Source organism: Paralichthys olivaceus, chromosome 23 (assembly GCF_024713975.1).
Source record: "Paralichthys olivaceus isolate ysfri-2021 chromosome 23, ASM2471397v2, whole genome shotgun sequence".
NCBI classification, from domain to species: Eukaryota; Metazoa; Chordata; class Actinopteri; order Pleuronectiformes; family Paralichthyidae; genus Paralichthys; species Paralichthys olivaceus.
In genome coordinates this window covers 7,408,153-7,434,112 of record NC_091115.1, presented here as the reverse complement: position 1 = coordinate 7,434,112, position 25,960 = coordinate 7,408,153, and the positions used below count along the sequence as shown (strand labels likewise).

General features: G+C 40.1%; 1 protein-coding gene across 27 annotated transcripts in view; it reads left to right on the top strand.

Annotated features, from left to right (window-relative positions):
* Positions 1–25,960, top strand: part of cacna1c (calcium channel, voltage-dependent, L type, alpha 1C subunit) — a 175,689-nt gene that overhangs the window by 106,265 nt on the left and 43,464 nt on the right. For 14 of the 27 annotated variants that reach the window (XM_069520337.1, XM_069520342.1, XM_069520327.1 and 11 more), the window contains exons 4-13: positions 1,267–1,406; positions 4,825–4,964; positions 5,996–6,148; positions 7,632–7,831; positions 10,537–10,640; positions 15,327–15,414; positions 15,667–15,751; positions 19,458–19,526; positions 22,439–22,529; positions 25,257–25,283. In XM_069520337.1, coding sequence (XP_069376438.1) covers positions 1,267–1,406; positions 4,825–4,964; positions 5,996–6,148; positions 7,632–7,831; positions 10,537–10,640; positions 15,327–15,414; positions 15,667–15,751; positions 19,458–19,526; positions 22,439–22,529; positions 25,257–25,283 — 1,097 coding nt within the window. Of the gene's footprint in view, positions 1–1,266; positions 1,407–4,824; positions 4,965–5,995; positions 6,149–7,631; positions 7,832–10,536; positions 10,641–12,524; positions 12,629–15,326; positions 15,415–15,666; positions 15,752–19,457; positions 19,527–22,438; positions 22,530–25,256; positions 25,284–25,960 lie in introns of all 27 variants that reach the window. The other 13 variants (XM_069520335.1, XM_069520348.1, XM_069520339.1 and 10 more) reach the window with 7 other exon arrangements.

Here is a 25,960-nt window from a genome sequence, read left to right as displayed (position 1 = left end):
CATCTCATGTCATTTTTGTAAATTTGGCAAAACATTAGAAAACAGATATGACAGCTGATTAGATGATTAGGTGGGTGATGAATTCTCTGATGGCCATAAAGTTATATAATCCCTCTATCTCTCTCTGAGGGCCATTTCAGGACATTTCCCATCACCCCATTTGGCAGGGGTCATCGCTATGACAACAGTTTCTGAGGAACTCTGTAGTAGAGGAGTGGTGTGTGTGTGTGTGTGTGTGTTTGTGTGTGTGTGCTTTTTTGCATACATATATACACACACATGCATTTCTCTCTTCAGACAGCTGAAGAGAGCTGCTTTGATTAAATAATCAAAATGCTTTGATTGTGTCCACGATTACTACCTAGAAAAATAAACAGATATGTAGTTTAAAGAATCAAACACAAAATAAAATACACACACACACACACATGCACACTAGAAGCCACATAAACAAGCTGATAAACTCAGGGAAGTAGAGGAGTAAGCAGCCAGCACTGTTAGTACTCACGTCAAGTCAAATTGAAGGTCTTTAGTGCTGATATGGACATAAATAAATAATGTGTTGACTGAATGGATGTTTGTAGATGTTAGTGTGTTATAGCCAAAATATCATGAATGCATGTTTGGTGTTTTCTCATTGGATTGATGTTTCCTATAATCTGGTATCCTGTTCTCAGTACTCAGTCACATGTGAAACTTAAGCTGTTTTTAGACATGAACTCTGGAGTTTGCTTTCCACAAATGGAGAAGGCAGGACATTGTCCCTGTCAGACACATTCACAACAACAGGAAAATTCCTGGCTAGGGGTAAACCCTGGGAAGAGCATGCTGGAGGCACGATATGACGTAGAAATTCCACTGTGGAAAAAGCACATCGACAGCGATGTCCTTATCGCCAAAAGCTCTCGACTCTTGTAGTCTTTCCAAGTTGACATGTTCATTGGAAACTTCATCGATATTGTAATCTTCCAGTTTTCCTGCAGTATTCTCATTGTGACAATTTCTTGGTATTTTACCGGGGGGTGGGAGAGCTTGACTATAACATATGCATTCCTACACACGGCCCCTCTGGAAAGTTTCAGGAAAGAGTTCAGTGGATATCTGAAAGCAGCTATATGTATTACTATAAACTTGACCATCTGCAATCCCTTCTCACTTTCATATCTTCTGATCTCTCTCTCCAATGCTTTGTGCACATTTCTACATTCCTGCACTGCTGCTGCTCAGACAAATGAATGGACCTGTCTTGCTTTTGTGTCTCTACAGGAGCGTGTGGAGTATCTGTTCCTCATCATTTTCACCGTGGAGGCGTTCCTGAAGGTAATAGCCTATGGCCTGCTCTTCCACCCCAATGCATACCTGAGGAATGGCTGGAATCTGCTTGACTTCATCATTGTAGTCGTAGGGTGAGTGAACAAAAACACACGGCAGAGATTGAAGCTGTGAAATGTTTTTAAATGATCCTGCGTTACTCTGACTGAATATGTTTAGCTTGATAGAAAGTACACCCAAGAATTGTCTTTTTCCAGGGTTTAAACAAACATTAACTGACACATTTTTAAACAGTAGCATATCAATGGCAAATTAATCATAGTGCCTTGGTATAATTACTGTCAACAAATGAAACTACAGCCAAGGCAAGTGGCAGCCTCTGTCTAATGCCAGAGGTTGTCATAGTGGTAATGTCTTTCAAGATTAAGGTAATTAGTTATCTTTGATTTAAAACAAATTTCACTGAAACAATTTCCAAGAACAAAGCTATTCTTTTCTCTTGCCAACAATTTTAGCTTCACTACAGATTCAACACATTTGCAAAAACACAATCTGCAGGCACTGTGTGTAAGTGTGATTGCTCTACGTAGAGATAGATTGAGGAATCATAAAAATCAGTTAGTTAGTTCACTGTATTTTAATAAAATTCTGCAATCCCTTACGAATTTTAGAAAAAGTTTTGTGTTGAAAGAAGCTTCCTTTTCAGTCAATCCGCATTAAAGCTGCAATAAACTTGGGGCTACACTGTATTGGTGAAGCCTAAACTGATTAGCTTGTTAGATGCTGATAGCAAAGCTCTGCTCTGCTTTTCTTTATCTGCAACTCAGCAACATAGCCCATCTGCTAAACCCTCTGTGCCTGTGTGTGTGTGTGTGTGTGTGTGTGTGTGTGTGTGTGTGTGTGTGTGTGTGTGTGTGTGTGTGTGTGTGTGTGTGTGTGTGTGTGTGTGTGTGTGAGTGAACTGCCTACCAGCTGTGCTTTGAGTCCACTTTTGTGTAGGGGTAATGGCACAATAGCCAGTGGACCTTAATGCCATAAAAATCATCTAATTGACCGTGTGCTGTGTGAGCGTGTGTGTGTTTGTGTGTGTGTGCATGTGCGTGTGTGCTAGAGAGACACAGCCAGAAAGAACCCCTCAGTCTGAATTAAGGTTCTTTGAATGGAACAACACATACACACTCAGTGAGTCTTATTCATTGTTCCCTCACATGACACTAACTAGAAACACACACACATGCGTGCACACACGCTGACGGCTAGCATCATGGTGCCAGTGCCACTGGCATAAACACAACCTTTAACACTCTTATGCTGTTATCTACCCTCTCTCTGCCTCTCTCTCTCTCTCTATTTCTCTCTCTCTCTGTCGCTCTCTCACTGCCTCTGTTTGAATGATATGACTGCATTATTTAACCTGCCATGATACTGTAGTGACCCCTGCAAGAAAACTGTGTTTTTCCTTGCAGCCTTGCCACAGGGAGGTCTTCAGGTCAGATACAAGGTGCAGCTCTGGAATTGGCAGGGTTTAGTGTCTCTGTCAAGGACTAGTCTGAAGGTTTGGTGCTTGCTATTTTGGGAGATTGAGCCAGAGTCACTTCCCAGGGGGCCCCTCCAAATCTAATGTAACATTTATAATGTGTGAAAACCGCCCAGCACAACAAGTGTTTGGCAACAAATGTTCATTGAAATGAAAGTTTTTTGCATCATATCATATACTGCAACAGAATCTTTTGTGCATGCTTTTTGTGCATCTTTGTTGAAATATGTAAAAGATGCTACATAAACAAGGACCAGAAACTACATTCAGTTTCAGTGATAAGAAACTTGATTGTGATCTTGGTCCATATCACATTCTTTTGCCTAACATCAAAGCAGTTTTACCAAACCTAACCCTTCCTTTAGGGTCACAGATTATAAAAATCATGTTGAGGAAAAAAATTGAAGAAAATAGAGTATAGGAAACATGTAGACCATTAACATTGACAGCAATGGATGTCTGTGTGCATATAAATGAGTTTGTCTTTTTGCCAATGTGCAACTCCTAGAATGCATGTGTGTGTGTGTGTGGGTGTGTGTGTGTGTGTGTGTTTAAATGAGAAGTGACAGAGTTCACTCCCTGAGGAATGTTCACCATATGGGTGAAAGAGCTTGTACCTGGTGCTGAGCAACCTGGGAGGCACAGACACACATGCACACGACTCACACATGTGGTGTGTGTGTGTTTGTGTGTGTGTACAATATGAATTGGTACTATTACAGACTCTCTTTTGTTTCTTCTCCCACAAAGATCTCTTCCTTTATCTCTCTGTCCTAAGTGTCTATGGTGAAATTAAATTTAACATCGTCTCAAGAAGAAAGTTAAGAGCATGACGGCTTCAGGCTAACAATTTGCACGCAAAATATCGCAAATGAGCTTTGAAACTTTTTGGTCAATAATTGATTTATTAATTACCAATGGTTATATAAAGTAATTTGACAAGCAAAATTGTTTTTTTTCCTATCCCAGCCTCAACAACAGACAATGTGTGTGTTTTATATTATTATAGATTCAGCATCTTTGAGCAAAAAAATAACTTACTCAAAACACTACTGCCTACTATGAAAACAAGCCTCTGTTATCTTTATGAATGTACACAGTTGGAACTATCTTTAGCTGAGGATGTATACAAGTAATCATGTGGTGCTGTAATTATCATTTCACACCACAGCAAAACATGCCGGACGAAATGCTGCTGGTGGAAATCTATGAATCCTCGACTTGATTTTCATGCTCTGTTTCAAAGCTGTGCTTCACACTGGAAGAGAGGGAGAGAATAAAATTGAGAGGGAGGTAGTGCGAAATAGAGAGGGAGTGAGAGAGGGCGATATGTTTTGAGAGGTTTTTTCAAGTGGCCATTTCATCTGTGCTAATTGATAATTCTCCATGACTAACGCGCCGCTGACTGGCCTTTGAGCCGCACTAGCTGGAAAATGGTATTGTAGGGTGATTTCTAAGGGATCTCAGAGAGACAGAGAGAGGAGGAGGAGAGAGATAAGCTCAACTGGACATACACAAATTCACACTTGTGAGCCTCTCACAGATGTCTGTAAATAATTTCATAGGGGGATAATGGCTAACACAACCCTGCAGCATAAAAACATGTTGAGCCCTTTTTATTGAAGGCTATGTTATTTTATAATTGTATTTACATGTACTGTACAACTACAATATACTGTATCACACTTCCAAAGCATTAGTGAGATCAGGCTCTGATTAATCACTTTCTCTTGTTGTATGGAAGAGCCTACTAACTAATTATTTTTTCCAAACTTGCTCGATGTATACAAATGTTTTTTTATAGATCTTGTAGATTTATAAGTTTACTATTGAAAAAGAAATGTAAAATAAAGCCATAATGTCATCACCTACAGATATTCATTACTCTGTGTTGTATCACTTCAAGCATGTAGATCTTTTATTGTTTTCCTGTCTATCAGATAATCTCTAGTTTGTGGAAATTGGATGCTAAAGTGATATTGGTGGTTAATGAAATCTTTACTTTCTTCTTGCAGATTATTCAGCGCAATCTTGGAGCAGGCCACCAAGGGAGACGGGGCCACTCCCATTGGAGGGAAAGCAGCGGGCTTCGATGTCAAGGCTCTGAGGGCATTTAGAGTACTCAGACCCCTCAGACTGGTGTCTGGAGTACCAAGTGAGTACAGAGCTGTGAAAGAAAGAAAGACAGAAATACAGAGACAATGAAGGACAGACAGAAATGATGCTCTGGGGATCAGGTGTGAGTGGGGTTATGGTGAGGTAGTGGAGAAATGAACCACAGATTGGAGCTGATATTGATGCTTCGTGACACACACACACACTTGTCCTGTTGTCAGATACTCTGACTATATGAGTAGTAGATGAGTTGTCTGTCAACCTGTCTGTGTTAGTGACTACACAAATCAATAAACCAACAGACTAGAAGACAGGAAAGGATCAGATATTGAGGATGAAGGCTAAGTGAGAGTGCCTGTGTGTGTAGGGCTAGTACAACACCAGACAAATGTAAAGGGTGCTAGAGCACATCCCATTCTGCACAGTGTTAAGACTGAACCCTGTCCAACATCATCGGACTGGGTATTGAATTTGTGTCATGGCCGCTGATCAGTAGCATATTTGCTAACTGATTAGCACAGACTAATAGATTTGTCTTTTCAAAGGCCTCCAATGCCAGTGAACTGTAAATGAATTTTGTAATCCTGTTACAATCCTGTTATTCAAATGTTTTAGATGTCAACTGAATCAACAGAAAGTTATTGATTCCACCTCCTGTGGTTTTGCAGTTGCATTTACTTAAGCAATTCAGATGAATAAAACTAAGATTGCGATATCAACTAGAGTGTATACATAGCTTTTCTTCATTTACACAGAGGAATTTAGCAAATATACTCTTATTGCAGTTACCTTGAGCTTGTTATGCTCTTCTCTGAACCAATTTAACAAAATAAGTAAAGAATTGCATTGCCTATGAATAACTTCTGTTTTGTTTTGTAATATGATTTATGTTTTTCATGACAGTCATTGAAGGTGCTTTCTTCCACATGCAAAATATTAAAAAGATTTGATTAGTTAATCCAAGTGTTTATATGGTGATTGACCCCACCTGTTCTATGCTGTATATTATCTATTATCTGTCCACAGTCATATGTCTGCATTCTCAGCAGTGGATCTTTGTGTGTTCTCCAGGTTTACAGGTAGTGTTGAACTCCATAATCAAAGCCATGGTTCCTCTGCTCCATATCGCCCTGCTGGTCCTCTTTGTCATCATCATCTATGCCATCATCGGCCTGGAGCTCTTCATGAGCAAGATGCACAAGACCTGCTTTCATGAGCATATAGGTACACACACAATCACACACACTCACAAAAGCACATGCAGAGAGAGAGAGTGAGAAAGAGACAGGGTATTTAGACCGTTGTGCACTGATGCACAGACACAGACAGAAATATGCATAGTACACTCGCATGTTGCACTTCAGTGATCAGATTGATTGTGAATTGTATTCAACTGTGTGTGAAATCATGCTTCAGTAAACATACAGTTTATTCACACAGACGCTCACTCGCTTCCACTCCAGTGATAGAAAGAGAAGTGAATACTATACCACTCAAACCTTTTCAACTGTATTATCAAAGTGAGCCATAGCTGTACCCTCACTCACCTCATGACTGTAAAGATAATAAGTGCGTTTTATTAGGAGGACATCAATCGAAAAGAGTGTATACCTCAAACTATTTAAATGATCGCCCCTATTTATTATTTAAACCATCATTTATGTTGCTGAGTATGAACGATTTGAGCCATCATTGAAACAGCAGCCGCCATAAATGATTGAAACTATTTTCATTAGAGGCCCCCAGGTATAAATGGACTCAAGTGTTGTTATGGTGATGTTATAGGTCCCATGAGAGGCATTAGCTTAGCGCTGGGTAAGTGCTGGTGGAACGCTCTCAGTTATCCTATACGTCACCCTGGAGAGCTTGTTTTGTATAATTGGTATGACACTTTTTTACAATGATATTTTTTATATTGCGTTCTCCAGTTCAGTTCAACATGTCGCTTTTAACCTCCTCAGAGATTAAGCAATTTTCTCTTTTAGATAAATTCTTTGTAAATGTAGTAAAAAATCAAGAAGGGTTATTTTGTAATTCATTCTGAAATTAAAGACTTGTGCTTTTTTCTACACAATCAGTTTGAGCACTTACAAAGCTTGGATGAACATAAATCTCCCCTGATATTTTCTTTCCACTGCAAAAGTAGTTTGTTAGTTAATTGGAAAATATCCTTGATAGAGAGCACCATGCACAGGCCTGTTCCCATGCAATCAAGGAGTGAAGTCATGTATAATGAAAGGTCCATTCCCCAATTTTTGAATTCTGCTGCTGTGTGCCTGCTGACAACAGGTGACAGCAAAGGAATGTGCTTTGATTAGATTCAGGGTCAGTGTATTCAGCAGCCATTGCTGTACCTTTTGTACCTTATTGTATTGATAAAACTATCTAAATTGTCCACAGGTCTGATTAACACCTCTGTCTGGCTTTTTCCCAACAGCAACTGGCTCTGGCTCATTGCTATTATAATACTTGGCGGAATTCAACACAGCAAACTGATGGAGAATACATCAATTCTCATAAATAATGCTGAATTAAGAAAAAAAAAAGTGATGGCGATAACATAGACATACTCTGCGTTAATCTTCACATAATTATCCTTAAAAATATGTGTTGAAGAACCGTCAGCAGATCCTCTTGCTCTGCAGATCTGTAAAATGAAGTTTGAAGAGTAACACTCTTTCCTCTCACTCTCGACTCTCTGTCACAGGCACCATTGCAGAGGAAAAGCCTGCACCATGTGCACCTGAAGGGGCTTATGGTCGACACTGTAATCAGAACGGAACAGAGTGCAAAATGGGATGGGAGGGCCCAAATGACGGCATTACCAACTTCGACAACTTTGCCTTTGCCATGTTAACGGTGTTCCAGTGTATAACGATGGAAGGCTGGACAGACGTGCTATACTGGGTGAGCCGGACACCACAACAGTGCCGTGTGACTGTGTGTGTGTGTGTGTGTGTGTGTGTGTGTGTGTGTGTGTGTGTGTGTGTGTGTGTGTGTGTGTGTGTGTGTGTGTGTGTGTGTGTGAGTGCCACAGTGCTCGATGTGTACAGCCACTATACCTGTAACATTAGTGCCACATGAGAGCTTTTCAGAAAAGAAAAACCAATAACAAAAACACTCAAAATATCAGGTATGCACTTAAAGATTGTTCAGACAGAGTTATGAACACACACTGATTGTACTGGTGTGTGTATAGCTCATATCTCAGGCTAAATCGATGCAGAAAATACACTGTGTGATTGAAGGCGCAGATTAATTTTGAACGTGTGTTGAATCCTGATGCTTGATTCAAGTGTCAAGTGAACACACAGACCTGTGTACACAAACTCTTATAGCCACACACACACACACACACACATGAACACGCAAAGTTTGCCTCACTCGTCAGTAAACGGCCAGAACATGTCCAGCTAAATAAACCAATAGATTAGTCTGTGCTTTTAATCAATGTGAGGTTCAATCAAACTCCATATGTGAGATATCCTGGAGAAACCATTTGATTTAGACCTTTGCTATGGATGTGAGTGGGGAAAAAAAACATTATCCTTTTTTTAATTCTGATACTTTAAAATGCAGTTTTAACATTTATCTCTATTTTTTATCAAACATTAACTTGAGCTGTCCAGGTCATTTTTCCAGTCCTCTATATTTAAGAGGTGTTGCTTTTTACCATTGCCCTGTGTAATGCAACTTGGCTCAGAGACAGCTGTTACTTTACAGGACTTTGGCAGGACTGTGGCAGATTATGGTGGTTACAGGAAACTAAAGGATAGACTCACACATTGCTGCCTAGCTCACCACTATAAAGCTCTTATGTGGCACAAATTTCCAAATGAATTTTCTGTATTATCTACCCCATTGCTCTAAACTGTACCTCTTATTTAATACCATAGTCACAGAGTTAAGCATCCATTTCTCTGAAATCGAAATTGCTGGTGAGCTTTCAAAAACCCAGAATGATTCCTAAAAGACTCAGTCCACTGCAATAAATATATTTTTCCATACTGAGTTTGGACTTCAGCAGCCAGAAGTGCTTAATTTTCCTTTCTGCTTTGAAATCTATGCACAACAGTCAGATTATTATTTAATCTAGACAGATAGAAAACAGATAGAAGATTCTGCAAATAGCATTAACACAGTATTAATAACGGTGAAATGACCTTTTGGAGTGTTTTTAATGATCACCAGTGATTCATCTCTCTGAGAAACACATTTTAAGCTCTCAGGAGAATGTAATGATAATATATGAGAGGCAGAAGTTTCGGGTGCTTAAGTAATGAATTAATAAAGAAGTTTGCTGAAGAATTTATGTTTCTGAGCCAAACTATTCTCAGTTAGGTGAAAAATATGTATCTGAATTGAGCAGTATGTGTGTGTGTGTGGTGTGTGGTGTGTGTGTGGTGTGTGTGTGTGTGTGTGTGTGTGTGTGTGTGTGTGTAGGATTCAACTGCACATACAAGCAGGCATACATGTGTGTGCGTGAGTTGTCTGTGTGCATGTATACACATGGAGCAGAGAGCCTACTAGCTCTACACCCCCTCTCTTATTCTCCTGTCTGCTGCAACTTGTTGTGCACACACACACACACAAATGCAATTGTGCCTATTATAAGAGTGCTTGTGTAGCAAGCTCTTTATAATGAATTGGTCCTATTTATCAGGTTATAAGTACAAATGATTATGGAAAAACATTCAGACAACACAAGACCTTTTTAAAAACAATTGCTTTGGATGCTTCTTTAAGTTTTGTTCATGCATTTCCAAAGTTGCTAATTGTCAAATTTTTTGGGAATATTGATTAATGACCACCAACATCTGGTGCTCTTGTTGCAAATGAAGCGTCCATCTCTCCTCCATCCTGTCACTTTTTGTCTCCCTCTGCCCAGTAGCAACTCAAAATACTCAAAAACTTTATTATTTTTAGATGTGTAAATTATATTTAATTCAATTTAAGTAGGATCTGATAAGCTGAAACTTATTTTAGAACTGAACCGTTGTCTTTAAAGCAGAACTATATATCCAGATGAGTGTGTGGCATTTTTTTTAGCTTTTATAACTCTATAAAGTAATATTATTGGTTTATATAAACAAATGTAGAGTCACGCCGTCTAAATATGTTTCCTGTAATGGTTAAAACAAAGTGATTGCATATTGAACACACACTTTGTTTAAAAGCTAATGTTTGTCAGTGAGTACCTATTGCAGCTAAGTGTTGTTTTGTTTTTGTACTTGAGTCTTATCAAGAACCTGCTCTCCAACAGGCAGACTAGAGGGTTCATACACACTTAATCATACAATACTGCCAGTCCTGCCTCGTCAGGTCTTTCTCCTTCTCTTTTCAACAGCTTCCTCTCTTCTCTTTTTTCCCCTTCCTTCTGCCTTTTCCTCTCTAACACACTTTATGTCCTTGGCCTCTACTGCCCCCTCTCATTCACTCCATCATTCAATCCTCTTAAACCCTTTTCTCCCACATTTCTTCTTCCTTCCCCTTTCCTCTCTTACTTCCACCTCTGTTATCTTTCCTCTCTCCTTCACCACTCCACCAACTCTCCCTGTTAATCCCCTTCTCTTCTCCTCCTCTCTCTTTCTTCTGTCTCTTCTCCCTCTCAGATGCAGGATGCTATGGGCTATGAGCTGCCGTGGGTCTATTTTGTCTCTCTCGTCATCTTCGGCTCCTTTTTCGTTCTCAATCTCGTTCTGGGGGTGTTGAGCGGGTAAGAGGTCATGCTGTTGTCATGTGTGTACATATATGTGTGTGGTTGTGTGTTATTTGTTATGTGGCTGTTCATAGAAGTCTGGAAGCCAGACCAATCAGCAAGTGCATATTTTATATAGATGGTTTTGGCCACCCTCCCATTCACTTGAGGATTAACTGAGAAGTTCCAGACCCTTTCACATATGCATATTGGTCTGGTGATGCAAGGCTACGTTTACAACGTTTTAGATAAAGATAAATGACCATGTAACAAGACTCCCATAATCAAATGTTTAAAGTGCAATTTATAAATGTTTTTGGTTTTGTGGAATCAAGTGATTCACCACTATAAAAGCACTATTAGCAGTATTATTCTTTTCATTACTCTTATTATTATTAGAAAAGAAAGTTTACTTTTTATGGCAGCATCTGTGTAAGTAAACAAATAACTCGATCCCTCATCTCAGCGGTGCAGCAGTGCAGCAGTAAGAGCAGAGGCAGACGGCCTTATACCTCGACAATTGAGGAACGATAAACCGATGATCACTGGAGTGAAAAGATCTCCCGCTCTCTCTCCTTTCTGTTCCACTCAATCAGTCCTTTGCCACAAGCCCGAGAGAAACACAGCACACACAAACACTCACACACAAGAAAACAGTGACGGAACCCGTGTCTATCTCTGCCTTCACAACCTGTCATGGAACCATGAAACCCAGAAACAGCTTTTTCCTTTACAGTTTTACTTAACATGCACAAGCAATTTATTCAAGCAAGTTATTCAGTTTGGTTCAGTCCAGGCTCAATTTAAAGGAATCTGCTTTTGCTCTTAACTCCCAATGTCATCAGAGTAGTTTAATGAATGTATGTGTGTGTGTCCATGCATGTGTGTGTGTGTATTTTATAAGAATAAATTCCACTCTAGCAGGCGAGCTGGGTGCTCTTTTACCCTGCTCTGCCAAGTCACGCTGTTTTAGTACAAGCACCACCCGGCCTGTAGGGACACACTGGGGTATAAATAATTCACCCCTCAGGTCAGCTGTGGAGGTGGAAAGCTAAAAAAAAATTTCACAACAGGGAAAACACAACAGACGGAAAAGGTTCTTCTGAGGTCTGTGTCGAGTTTGACAGAAACGTGGCATTGAAGGTGGAAATTATGCGATGGAAGGCTGCCACTTCTCCAATTTGGCTGTAGAGTTTAATAATAATAATAATAATGACTACAATAAGAAAGGTTATAACAGTGAGATACACACAAAATTATTCTCAGAATTAAAATCAATGATGTAACCTACATGAATATCGATTCGTGTGAAATAAACAGTTTCTCTTTTTTCCTTTAAATTCAATTCATTTCGACAGAGTAAAGACAGTAGAGGAGAGTATCATTTTTTATGAAAAGTGAAAAAAAGAGTGGTTGCTGGGAGTCTTGCTGCACAGTCTGTTAAAGTATCCAACGCAACGCTGTCTCTCCTCAGTGATTAAGCCTGAATATGGCTGTTTTGACTGCTAATTTCTAAACCTCCCTTTTCCCATCGGCTCAGCTCCTTCACACAAACAATGAGCTCCACGAGGAGTTGTTCTGTTCATCATGTGGGTCATTCATAGTCTTCTGTCATGAGCACTGTGTTTACATGGCCAACCTGTGACAGCTGATCAAATGTTTAGCCATGTGACTCAGACAAATACTATGAATGCCCCTATAATCCCAGAAGGGATCCTACAGGGCGTCTCAGTGAGGATCTAACGCCTTCACTTGCTCCCCTCTTCCCTCCCTTCCCTAATCACACCTTGCTCACTTTCTCCCCTGCCCTCTCAATCATTCTGTCTCCCTCAATCTACTTTATGTCCATCCTTTCCTGTTTCCTCTCCTTGGCCCTTCTCCCCCATTCTTCCGTCTCCTTAGGTGAATGATGCAGTAGATTACAGGTGGCCCTGGATCTATTTTGTCACCTTAATCATCATCGGCTCCTTCTTTGTGCTAAACTTGGTTCTGGGGGTGTTGAGCGGGTAAGGGTAGGGCCTGATGTGAATTACAACTAATGTCATCTTCTCTCCTTTGTTTTGCTCCTTTGTCTTCACTCAGAGAAACTCTTTGTTTCTTCCTGTTTTACTTCCTGTTTCTGTCATAGATGTTTAACAAGAACAAAGTTTTTTGTGATAAAACTGACTCAGGTGCAACTTGAGGACAAACAGTTGCACATGTGGCACAATGAAAAGTACGGCCAGCCAGCGGACATTTGGATTTATTGAGGCTCATACACAAAGTTTGCGTTTCAAGGTTTGGAGCTCCACCAACTGAGTTTCTCTAACTGCTTGTACATTTCCAGTCATTAACATTTGTTGTTAAATCAGCATCTGGCTTCAGGACATTTGAAGACATATGGGTATTCTTTGCAACCCTAAATACGACTCTGCAGTGCTGCCATTACTATGGTGAAATGCTCAACTCTCAGCACTACTGGAATGGTATAAAACACTCATCTCCATTTAAAATAAAGAACAACATAGGCAAAAACAACAAACATAAACTAGCTGTATAAATTCCTCTGAGTGGACACAATCTAGTTTCACATCAAATAAAAGGTGTTTAAGGATATTAACATACACCGCAATTGAATCTATGAATGAATAAATCCATGGTTAAAAATAATCAAACTATTCAATTTGACTTTATTTCTTTCATCTCTGCCTTGTTTTCATCTTTATGGTTATTGAACCTCTCCAGCCTCCGATGAAAATATTCCTGTTGCCTTTCTAATTCAATATTATGTTTAATATGAGTTGTGTGAAGTTTCACATTAGCGTATCGTCTTTTTGTTCTGCTGGTTCCATCCGATGCTACGATGAGCTTTAGTAAACAGGTTTAAGAGGAGTGAATTGTCTCACCGCTGACTGACTGACCCAAATCTGACTCCTGGTGCTCACGGTGATGTGACAGCATCATTGTGGGGAAATAATAGAGGTCTGTCTGGTCCAAACAGCTTTGGGGGGTTCGGCTGTCTGACTATTTTTTTGACTTCTGACTAATGATGCTGTCAACACACTACACAGCCTGACCTTTTACCAACTGCTTCCTCCGTGGTGTGTGAGTGTGTGTGAAAGTGTCAGAGTGGCATAATAAGTAATGGATAAACAGAAATAAGGAGGGACGGACAAAGAGACAGAGACTCTGAGTGTGACTGTGTCTGGATTTATGGAACGTAAAAACAAGACATGAAGATGCTGGCTTGAAAGAGACTGAGAGGTGGGAGAGAAAAGAGAAGTCAGAGTTCAGAGCTAGGTTAAGAGGAAAGATCTTTCACCACAGTTGTAATGTCTATCTCTCAAATATTTAACAGACATAAACATTTACAACACATCTTGTACCCTTTTAAAGTAAAAGCACCCACCCAGTGTGGCTTGGGCACACGGGTACATTAGTGACTGGGCTGGTATCCTCATTTATATTATTTACCACAGAGAGGAACTTGCTGAGTTTACTTGTAAATGGACCTTTGAATGTGAATTTGTACTTTTGAATGCAAATGTTCCAAAGCTCCTCTCAGCTCTCATCCAAATGAATTCTATTTGTTCAAACCGTATCTTTGGCTCCAACTTGACTCTGACCTTCCCCAAGTGCAGCAATTAATCAAATGCTCCTTAATTCTTTCTTCCCTCCCGACACCTGGAAGGAATTTCACCAGGTTTCATCATTTAATTTCAATATTTCAGATTCTCCTTACATTGATTTTAGTTGTCTTCAATCATATTGAAAAAGCAGATATTGTGCTTGTTAGGCTTCACAATAAATTGGAATGAAACATATTATTCACATTAATTCTGCAGTTATTCTATATGATTGTAATCACTGTATGAAGAGAGAACCAAGACACAGAATAAACCTTCATCCTGACTTGAACCTCTGGGTATTGACCAAAAAAAGACAAAAGTTGGGAGCTCTGCGATGCAGCGTTACCTCAGTGCAGAGCCACTTCTCCTGCAATCTGACAGGTGTGAGCTGAGGTGGCACAGCTGGGAAAGGGTGCCCTCTTTATGCCTCCCCATGTGGTTGTATGAAGCAGATTGGAAGTGGGAGGAGATGTTAGGTGATCTAGAAAACACTGCAGGAACTCCATCTCCCAGCAGGCCTGGGTGTACTCTGGGTGCTGTTGATCTGGGACACCAACAGTAGACGTGCACTGCTCCACCATTATCAGAGCTTTTACAATTGAATGACTTCTGATCTATATTAACAATGCTGCTGTATCATTACTAAATGTCATTCATTCAAAGCATTTCAGGCATTTATTCTATGTATTGCAACTATATTGATCTATTGGCTGTTTAAAATATGTATCTACAGCAGTGTCCAAAAGTCTGGGAGCACTTTTCCATTCTGCGAAAGTGCTCTCCGACATCTGGACCTCACTGTAAATTAGTTGGATGTTTTGGGATGTGAATCAAGCTCCTATCTGGATGTGTTTTCATGTCCATTTGCAAACTAACATTTACTTGGCAGAGCTTTTATCTCTTTTTTCTCTCTTTAGCAGGATTTCTCTCCTTCCCTTCCTGAACTTACTCTCCATTATCGCAATTTTCTAACATTATGTATTTTGTGAAACCTTCAGTCTAGATTTTCAGATTGTTTCTCTCCTCTTTTTCTTCCCCCCTGCTCCCCCAACTCTCTCATTGCCCCCATCCCTCCTTCTTGCTCCCCTCCTCCCAGAGAGTTTTCCAAGGAAAGGGAGAAGGCCAAGGCTCGCGGTGACTTCCAGAAACTCAGAGAAAAACAACAACTGGAGGAGGACCTCAAGGTAGGCTTTTTTTTTAATTATTGAACATCCTTTACCATTGGTATGGAGATGGTTCATACATACATACCATCAATTATAGACAGCTCATATAGAAAGCAAAGTTGATTTATTGGGCTGGTTTTAAAGTTATCACATGCTTTTCAGATGGATTGATGGAGGAGAGTGAGGCCAGAAAATATATGAAAAGAAAGTACTGCTCATCAATCAGTCTTTCTCTTGCCTTTGTCTTTGTTTGTATGTGTGTGATTACAGGGCTATTTAGACTGGATCACTCAGGCTGAAGACATTGACCCAGAGAATGAGGAGGAGGGCATGGATGATGATAAACCCAGAAATCGTAAGTCTACACCGCCTGGGTGTGTGTGTGTGTGTGTGTGAGTGTGTGAGTGGGTTGTGGTTGAGACACCTCAAAAGGAAAAGAGGACATTAGTTAGTTATGTGGCCATCACAGGTTTAAACTTGACAAATTCAAACAGCCACTAAATATAACAATATATGCAGGGAATTTATCATTAAATATTTTTATCGACATCTTAAATCCATCTCTTCACCTCTGATGCTCATCTGACATGACATAAGTGACCTTTCTGTTTTCTCTCTTTCTTTAAGCTGTCATGTCATTAAGTAGATCTTTTTCACAGCAGACGTTTGGGCTGTCATAGCAGAAAAAGCCAAAATGTCAAATTATATGTCAAATGTCTTCAGTGAAAAAGGACAACAGCTGAGGGAGAGAAAGTCCAGATTGACATCTTCTTGTTCATGTTGGCGAGGACCTCCTCTGTCACCTCGGTCTGTTTTTCGGTGCCTGATAAGGGAGAGAATTATGAGGGGACTCCTCCAGCTTGTATGTTTCTTTCTCCTGCTTGTAATCAGGCTTCTTTTCCTGCTTCTCCTTGTCTTTCTTCTGACCGCTGGTGATTTGTTGTTGGGGAGGCTGAATGTCCTCTCTCTCTCTCAGCCTTTCACTTTGTGGAGAGCTCAAGGTTGAGTGAGAGCTGAACATATAACCTGTGAGTTTTCAGGACATCCACTCCTCTCTATAAAAATATTTCCTAATCAGCAGAGCTTTACTTCACAAGTTAAACAAACAATGAACCCCTTCAATCCTCCCATACTGGGACTATACAGACCACCGCTGCTGCCCCAAAATGCTTCTAATATCCGTACATTTCTTTGTTCACCTATTGCTGGGCTTTTTTGCCTGTGTGTGTGGGCGCTACTGCTCCTTTTCGGTCAACATGCAGCTTATAAGCCTTTTTTCTTTCATTTTAATTTATGTACGTATTCAATTCATTTTATTTATTTTTTCATTATTATTATGTTGTTTTAAAAATAAAATGCGATAAAAAAGAGCATCAAAGAAAAAAATATTTGCAGATGTTGCCGCTCTGGCCTGATAATGTCGAGATCAGGTATTTTTAGCAGCCATACTATCGACTGAAAGACTTATTCTACCTTATGAATATAGTTCTTCATGTCTGTGGCTGTATGTTTGGACTCATATGTTTTGAGAGACTGTGCAGATGCAATATTTTTTCACTTCTTCAGCAACATGTGTGTTTTTAACAATAAGAGAGGCCAGGAGGGAGTGATGATCTATTTGCTTACTGTGGTTCTGCCTTCAGGATGATCATATGGGTGATTTATGGATTGTTGTGTGGTCAGGACTTTCTTTATTTACTTTGTGTGCATGCAAACTGTTTAATGTCTGTTGGTGACTGTGTTAATGGCTGAGAATCCTCCAGAGGTTCAAAAGCTGTTTAGATATTAGTGGAATGTCTCACACAGCCTCTGGAAACACACTAACATACACACACTTGCACACCTATGTAAATTCATACACAAACCCAAACAATACCTGCAGAGAAAATATGACACGGCCTCTTTTAACCTGAAGGTTGGATTTTAGAGAGGATGAATAAAACTTGAGAGATGGACGGTGAGGAAAAAGAAATAGGGAAGTGTGTCTGTATATTCGCAGTATATACCATGACCAGTTTTTTAAAGGCTTGGAACTCGGCTTGCTCGCCGCAGTGATGAATTAATGACTAATGAAGATTTAAGATGCAGAGGCAGAGCATTCATTCTGCATGCTCCTATCCTACAAACCTCTGTGACTCATTCTGTGAAACACGGATGTCTCCCAAGGAAAATAACAAAAACAGAGGGAAAATGAGGATCTAATCTTTCAGGGAATCAATAAATTAACATGGTCAAATGAGCAATGGCCCAATTTACATGAAATTAAGGCACAACACCCCTGCGGCTAATCTGGAACAAATCTACTTGTTTTCACCTGTTACCATTACGCTCCTTTGGGCAAATCAGTGAGGCAAACACATATCGACAGTGTCGCAGATACTGGCACCTTAACAAACAAACGCCCCCCCACTTGGGCCAATTTGGAAAATGTCAAACCAGAATATTAAAATGCATCTTTCCCCCAAGCTTTACAAATTCTGCATCACTGATAGTATTTACAACTGAAACTAGTGTTAGAGAGAAGCAAGATAGAAAGTGTCCAATAGAGGTGCATACATATGATTCTTTTAAATATTACACAGATTTGTCCTATAAAAGACGTACAAGTAATAAAAGTGTAAGTATCTGTCAGGTGCAAGATTCAGTCCATTACTTTTACTAAACGGCAGAACTTAACAGCCATTAGAGTTAGATGATCTGACAAAATGATTGATACACATGATGCGTAGTTATATATCAGACAGATCAATCATCTCTGTGTTTGTAAGGTGGAATATCATGTTACGTGCTCTCTCCCTCACTCCTCAATGAATGGATGCTCCTTTAGGAAGATGAATGAGGGCAGTTTGTCCCTGTTGCCCAGGAAATTTTACAAAGATACACACTCATACACACAGTCGCTAAGAAGGGATAGGAGACTTAGAGAACAGAGGAGAAGATAGGAGCTGGTATGGAAAATAGATTCTGAGATACAGGGAGAGATTTTGTGTGTGTGGTCGAGAGGGTATCTGGGACGGAGAACAGATGGGATTGTGGGATGGGAGAGTGAACACAAGTGACCACACAATTATTCAGAGACCGCATACTATATGTGTACGATATATCCATCATACAGTCTTTAGGTGCAGAAAAACACCGCATGATATTGATTTTAGATATGATTAGTGTGTCATATGAAAACAAATGTTTCTTGGGTGTATGTGGTTGTTTTCGGTGACCGAGCAGCGTCGTTCATTGTATTGATTTAGTAACGTGTGTGTGTGTGTGTGTGTGTGTGTGTGTGTGTGTGTGTGTGTGTGTGTGTGTGTGTGTGTGTGCGCTGACAGCTTCTAAATATAGTGGTGATCATTTATAAGGTCTTAATCATGACAAGGACATAAGCACTCGCAGACTCGAATGTATATGGTTGAATTGTGTGGTTGCTGATTATTTATTTATGTAGCTACATGTATCTTATGATGTTTCCCCAGAAGATGTTTCTTATCATCTCAGCGGCACACTGCATGTGTGTGTGTGTGTGTGTGTGTGTGTGTGTGTGTGTGTGTGTGTGTGTGTGTGTGTGTGTGTGTGTGTGTGTGTGTGTGTGTGTGTGGACCAGTAAGCACTTTTGATATGTGTTCGCTTCATGTCCCGTTTCTTTCTTTTTGCCTTGGAGAGTGCGAACGTTCTAGCTTAGAATTGATGGCAAAGCTTGGGAATGAAATAGAGATTAAAAGACTAAATGCTACAAGAATGAAAAAGTAAGTCAGTGCCAATGATGGTTGTAATGCATCTCAAACGACAGTCAGAGCTGGAGAAATGAAATGAACTGTGTCTGTAAAGCGGGAATGGTGTTTTTGCTGAGGCAAACATGTTCCTTTGCAACAGGTTGTGTCTGGCACCAGAGACCGGATGACTACATGTGATTATTTGTGTTTGAATTTACAGTTTCCGCATTTGTGCTGACTGTGTTTGTCTGTTTGTGTATATCTCTCTCTCTCTCTTTGTGTTTGTCTATTCGTGTGTATCTGTGTGTGTGTGTCTGTGTTTTTGTCTTGCTGAGCCATGCTCTATATCCCCAGGTCAGAACCATCGTTTTCACTCTCTGCGTGGAGCTATGAAGAGAAATGCAGCTTTCCTTCGTAAGGCGTGTGCGTCTGTCTGCATGGTCCAACACTCGTTAATGCTTTACTGGAAACCTGATTCTAGACATGCAAGCAGACTGCAACCTTTTTCCTCCTCTCCTCTCCTCAGTGGACAGCGGCTTCCTCTCAATACTGTAAAAATTGTCTTCTCATTGTCATCCTCACCCCTTCTGTAAACGTACCTGTGATGAGTAATGTTAGAATTGCATTTCTTTATTGCCTTCAAACCACCATGTTTACTGAAAAGGCAAGAACTCCCAGTACATGGAATAAGTTGACAAGTAGAGGAAACAATGGTACTGTTTTGAAATGAAGCCGCTCTTCACCTTCATAGGTTCTTAAGAAAGGAAACTTTTGCATCTGCCTGACTCGTCTGAAAAAACAACAAGAGAACAATGACGTTACAGAAAGTAGTGGAGCTTATTTACCGTCAACAAAAATCATTTGTATTCTTTGTGATGTCACAGTCCTCTTCTTGTTGTTTCAGCTTCCTTTCCCCGAAATCCTCTTGCACTGTTTCTAGCTACGATGATAAATGTTAGCGGAAGAAGAGCTTAAAATCTGGAGCTTTAGCCTTTTGGTGATTTTCCGGTATCCGGTGATTCTATGAATAGAGAGACCTATTATGAATAGAGAGACCTTTTTAGTTTTTGAAATATCTAAAAATGGTCAAATAATATGTGACTTACCAGGAGATGCATACTCACGCATTCCTTTTGCAAAGGCTCATTTTAGTTCTGTACCTTATTATGGAGGTTGTTTATTTTTAGAGCCAGTGTTGTTGTTTAACGAGAAAGAACAAATTCCTCTTTCTGTCTTAAAAGTATGACCTTTACCCGTCTTTCTCCTTCCCTCTCTGCCTTCCTCTACCTCCCTCCCTCCCTCCCTCCCCCTTTCCTTGCTTTTCCTTCATCTCCTGTGTATCCCGTCTTTGGGGTTTACTCTAACAATAGGTATTAAACTAGTTCAGAGCTCCATTGAGGAGAAGTCACTGGGCTGGGTTTTATATTTGACATGCTCTAGCCTCAGGAGGGACCAGAGGGCTGCAAGTGCTTTTAACTGAGTGGCATCGCAGCAGGTGGCACTTGTCGACGTGAGGGAACCCAAGTCATTCACAGCGGAGGCTTTAATGTTGAGAGAGACTGTTGTGATCTCTGCAACACTGAGTTTATCCATCACCAGCCAAGTGTTTAAGTGCACTGGCCAAATACACAAAGCTCACTTCGCCTCACTTTAGCTTCTTACTTTTCAAAATGATGTGATGTTTTTGGCTTTGCTGCCTTGCTTTTCTTTGCTTTGTTTGCTTCAGCATAACTTACTCATCTTTTTTAAGGACATTTAATTTGTACATATTTAATATGATTAGTCTTTTTTCAATATGAAACTTTAGGTAAGTTTCTAGATTTCTGATTATTGAATCTGCATGAAAGACTCAGTAGGAAAATCTCAGTGGAATGCATTAGGGCCAATGCCAGTTTTAAAAATTGTGTTTGGGAGGCAATTTCACACAGAACTTCGTTACTGAGTCTGATAAAAAAAGAGTACAATTGCATAACAAGCTCTGGGTTTTATTTTTGGCAAATGTTTTTAGCCACATTGCTGCAGCTCTTACATTAATCTTGAGTGCTGATATTGTCTCTTGGTTTCATAGTAAGAGCTTGTTTGGAAGAATCTTTTTTTCTTTGTTTGTTTGAGTGGATATCTTATTTAACGCCAGAGATATTGAGCCTCATACCCAGCGGGTGTTACAACAAGTGTTTAAGGTGACAGTGAGGGGAGAGTGGCTCATTCCCACAGGCAGCCAAATACTGACAGAAGCCATAAAAAGCAATGTATCTCTTCATATCAGTCCCTCAACCAAGCATCCCCACATCCACAATCTCTTTCTCCTCCTCCCTCCATCCACAACTCCCTCAATGTATCCATATCTCGCTCCCGCCCCCTGTTCCTATTTATTTTAATCTTTTTTTTTATCCTTAGCTGACAATTAATATTGCTCCTGTCCCTCCCTCTTCCTGGTATTCATCCTTCCATCTTTGCATGCCATTTCACTTGTCTTTACAGGACAAAGGGACACATTTCCTGCCTCCTTTTTTAAAAAAAAAAGAAGAAAGATTTGGCTCAAGGTTCCTTCCTGTTCACACATCTGCAAAAGGATGTTTGGGATGAAGGAGTTAATTTTAAGATGTTTGTGTTGACATAAATCTTACCACAACTCTTACAGCTTAATTAATAAAGGCTAGAATACTACATTTAAAGCATTTACAAGTTTTTTTCCCCCAGTACTGTGGCTGCAGTTAAGCTCCAGCATCCCCCACATTGTTTTATAGACCAAAGACTGAAATCTACATCATGTTTTTTTCTTTAAATCTCCTTGAGCTATGAAATCACAAAAGGGTTTTGTTAAGATTTAATTCAGCCAGTATTAAGCTATCCATCAGCTTAGATGTTGAAATCCATCTTAATAGCTGTTGCAGAGGTTGGGTCCCAGGATCCCTAACCGGTAAATATTGCTAGTGTGGCAGCTTAGTGGGTAATTAGTTTAGGCAAGCAGTGCAAAAATTTGGAAATAGTTTTATTGACTCGTGGGTATGTGTGTAACAGTGTGTTGGACAACGCTGATTTGTGAATTCCTACATGTCAACAGCATCTTTTAATTAGTTTGTATACTGAGGGAAGCGCAGCACCTCAGTATTTACCTATGGATACAATTTGTAGCGTTCAAGTTTGTGTAGCCGTCCGCAGCGTCTTGACTTCAAGGTTTAGAGCAAGCAATATTGCAAAAACCAGCACAAGTGTGACGTAAGCAAGGATGTACAACCCTCCTCTGTTCGGTTATTTGATATTTCTCCTTCTGTCTTTTTCTTTCTTTCCCTGTACATCTGTCATCTCTGCCTCTGCCGCTTTCCGTCTCTCAGTGAGCATGCCAGCCAGCGAGAATGAATCAGTCAACACAGACAATGCCCCTGGGGGAGACGTGGAGGGTGAGACCTGCTGTACCCGGCTAGCGTAAGTACCTCGCTCACTCTCTCTCAATGCACTTTTTCTCCTCCCTCTATTCCTCAACAGTCACCTTCTGTCAGTTTCCAAGGAGGAACGCTATCATGCATCTTTCTTAGCACTTCAGTGTTAGCCACAGAACAAGTGGCTCAGTCTGCCTCCATCCTTCACTGATGTCACTAACTCAGGCCTCTGTCTCATCATGCTCACTGAGAATTTACTGCACTATCACTGGTTAGAGGAGAGCAGACAATGGTAACGATGGGTTGCTGTCAAACAATAAACTGAGAAAATGTAGGTGAATCTGAAGACACATCAGATTTTCCAAAGGTGATCACTGTCATTTTCGCACCCAATGAAATTACCCTTTTCCTAAAAATCTGTGACCTTGATGAGACAGATCAGATTAAGACAGACTTTTTTTGTCATAAAGTCTTAGGACTGCAGCATTTATATGTTTTTCTAATTTACTTCAGCTATGCAAGCATATCTAAGTCTGTAGTAAGTTTTGAGATAAGTTGTCAGATCATCTTAGTTAAAAATAAATAAATCAAATGGATTGGAAATTGGAAATAATGACTTCACTTCTGGTGTCATTGTTGAAATGCACCTGAGACAGAAATGGTCCATCAGAATTTATTGTACTAGAGACATCACTTTAACAGAGGAGAAAACAAGATGCCAATTAGAAACCCAAAGTGCTTCTCAAAAACCATCATCTGGGACCTAAAGAAAAGCAGAAGATCAGAACATCTACATCTTATTCAACAGTAATCCTACTTTATTTCCCTTTCCTCTCTCCCTCTCTTTCTGCCTGCTCTCTCCTTCATGTGTTTACTGGAGAAGTGCTGTCCTCCTCCCCTGTGGGAGCTCATGAACAGCTGACTCACCCACTCGCTCTCCCCTCTCCTTTCATTTTTATTATTTTTTTACATTATTCAAACAAGTTCATTCCTTTCTTTCTTAGACACAAGGCCGAGCAGGAGCCGTGACCCCAGCGGGCCCACATCAGCGCACACAAGCAAACACACCTACATATGACCCTTTCTTTTTTGAACGTTGCAGAATAGAAGTGCATAGAATAGAGAAAGTTAAAAGATGAAAAAAAAAATTTAAAGGTGAAATCATGCTAAATCAAAAGCGCTCAGAGGAACATTACAGACAGCAGGCACGCTTGGATGCGACACCATTGTTTATCTGTACTCTCACTCTGTTTGTCTTCTGTCATGTTGTTTGTTTGTCCCCTGTCAGACCAACACAAGTCAATACAAAGAACATGTCATAACATCATAGTGTTCAGAAAGTGCTCGATTCCCAACATATAATTCTACATCACATGCCTCTAAAATGTAGTCCAGAATTTTCTAATTTGGGTTTTACTCAAATAAGTGAGATTTTCAGGAAGTCAGTCTATGCAGAAGCTGATGAATAGTAAACCTTGCCACAAATAGAAAAACAAGGCCTCCTCCTTTCTCTGTGAGACTGCAACAAGTTTGGCTTGGGGCATTTGCTCACACTATTATGGAGATAAGACTTGAGACGTTCAGCGTTTGTCAGTTCTTCCTTCAAATCGCTGTGGAGACAGACCTCAGGGTAGAAGCTACTTCAGCGCCCGCTGATCTCATAATCTAGACGGACACATGGAGAGAAGAGACATGTGTACTGTCAGCCTCCATATCCAGCCGCAGTCAGTCATTTTATTCTTTCATTCAGTCAGTCAATGACTCATTTTATTGGCGCAGTCAGTCGGTCACTCAGCCAATCAGTCAGCTCGTCAGTCAACTCATCTGCTTTTACAGACAAAATCAATTAAGTTTTCATGTGATACTACAATTGTATTAGACTTTAATAAAATAAAAGTAAAATGCAGCTAAAGGAGCCATTAAGACAATAACCAATGCAGCATTTCATTTCACTGTTTTCGCCAATCAACAAATTATAAGTATTATTTCATGCATTAGGTTCAGTTATAGTCAATTATCATCGGTAGCTTTAGCCTGTAAATAAATCAAATAATTTAAGTCATGATTTCAGCTGATGGTCAAATAATCTAGTATGCACAGGTCAAAAAGAAGTGACATGCTGTGGATGCAAATGTCCCTCTTCTTTTCTTTTCTTTTCTTTTCTTGTCTTTTCTCTTCTCTTCTCTTCTCTTCCCAAAGACATGTCTTCCATAATCTCTTGTCCTCCGTTCTTCATGTTATGTACTTTCTGCTGTTACAGTGGTGAACAATCAACAGACATTTAATACATTCTGCATATTGTTTTTCTCACACCAGGATTGATTGGAGAAAATCCAAACTCACAGCAGTATTTCTTTTGACTGGATGCCACTGTATACATGTTGGCAGGGGGTGATTTGTTGCATTGCACCCAAACTCTGTTTCAAATGGGTGCATAAAAATGGACAAACTGCTTTTTAGCAAACACGTTCTTTGATCATCTTGCAGTTTTGCAGAGAGACGACCAACAGCATTTGTATTTGTGCATTTCACTTCAGACTCTAAACTAACAAATGTCTGCCCCGTGAAACAAGCTGATTGTATCTGAAAAGTGCAGGAAATACTGGAGGCACACAACTGAGCTGATCACGGAACATGTTTTGCTAAAGCATTCGTGATAATGAGGGAAGCAATTCCCCCTTTATCCCCCTCAAATCACCCGTTTCATGTTGTGTACCTGTCTATATGTGTGTTATGTGTGTGTGTATAATCCATTCTGTTCTCTGTGTTCCAGAAATAGGATCTCCAAATCCAAGTTCAGGTTAGTAGATGTTGTTTACCATAGTCTTGAAACCCACCCGCTCTATTGTCTCTACTGATGTGGCATTTGTGAGGTCACTGGATGTGTGTGTATTTGTGTGTACGTATGTGCGCAGAAGACACAGACAGACACAACAATAGAGAGACTTGACTTAAAGGAATAGTTTGTTGCTCTTATTCTTACTGAATGTATATTTAGAAGAGCAAAACCACCCAGGTCTGTGTGATGTGGGTTTATGACCTATTCTGCATCAAGACACCAGGGGGCGATTTAGACACTTTGGCTTCACTTCTGGAGCCGTCATGTCCCCCATCTTTATTTACAGTTTATGGCAGTCTTTATGCTAAGCCAACCAGCTGCCGGCTGTAGCTTCATATGTAGAGCTGACAAATGCGTGGTTTTGGTCATTAAACTTTCTGCAAGAAAAAAAAAACATTCTTTTCAAAATTTCAATGTTTCTTAAAGAAGACATTAAAAACGTCTTTTACTGTAAGAATGCATGTCCGCTGCTGTTGTGTTGTGAGTTGTCTCATGTAACATTCAGTGTGTGCATCATGGCAGGGGCCGCTGTGTGCCATAACTGACTCTAAACAGCTCTCACACACTCAGACAGGCAACTGGTGAAACATGAATTTTGTATAGGCAGAGCGGGAGAGGACTTTCCCCTCGAGCTGTGT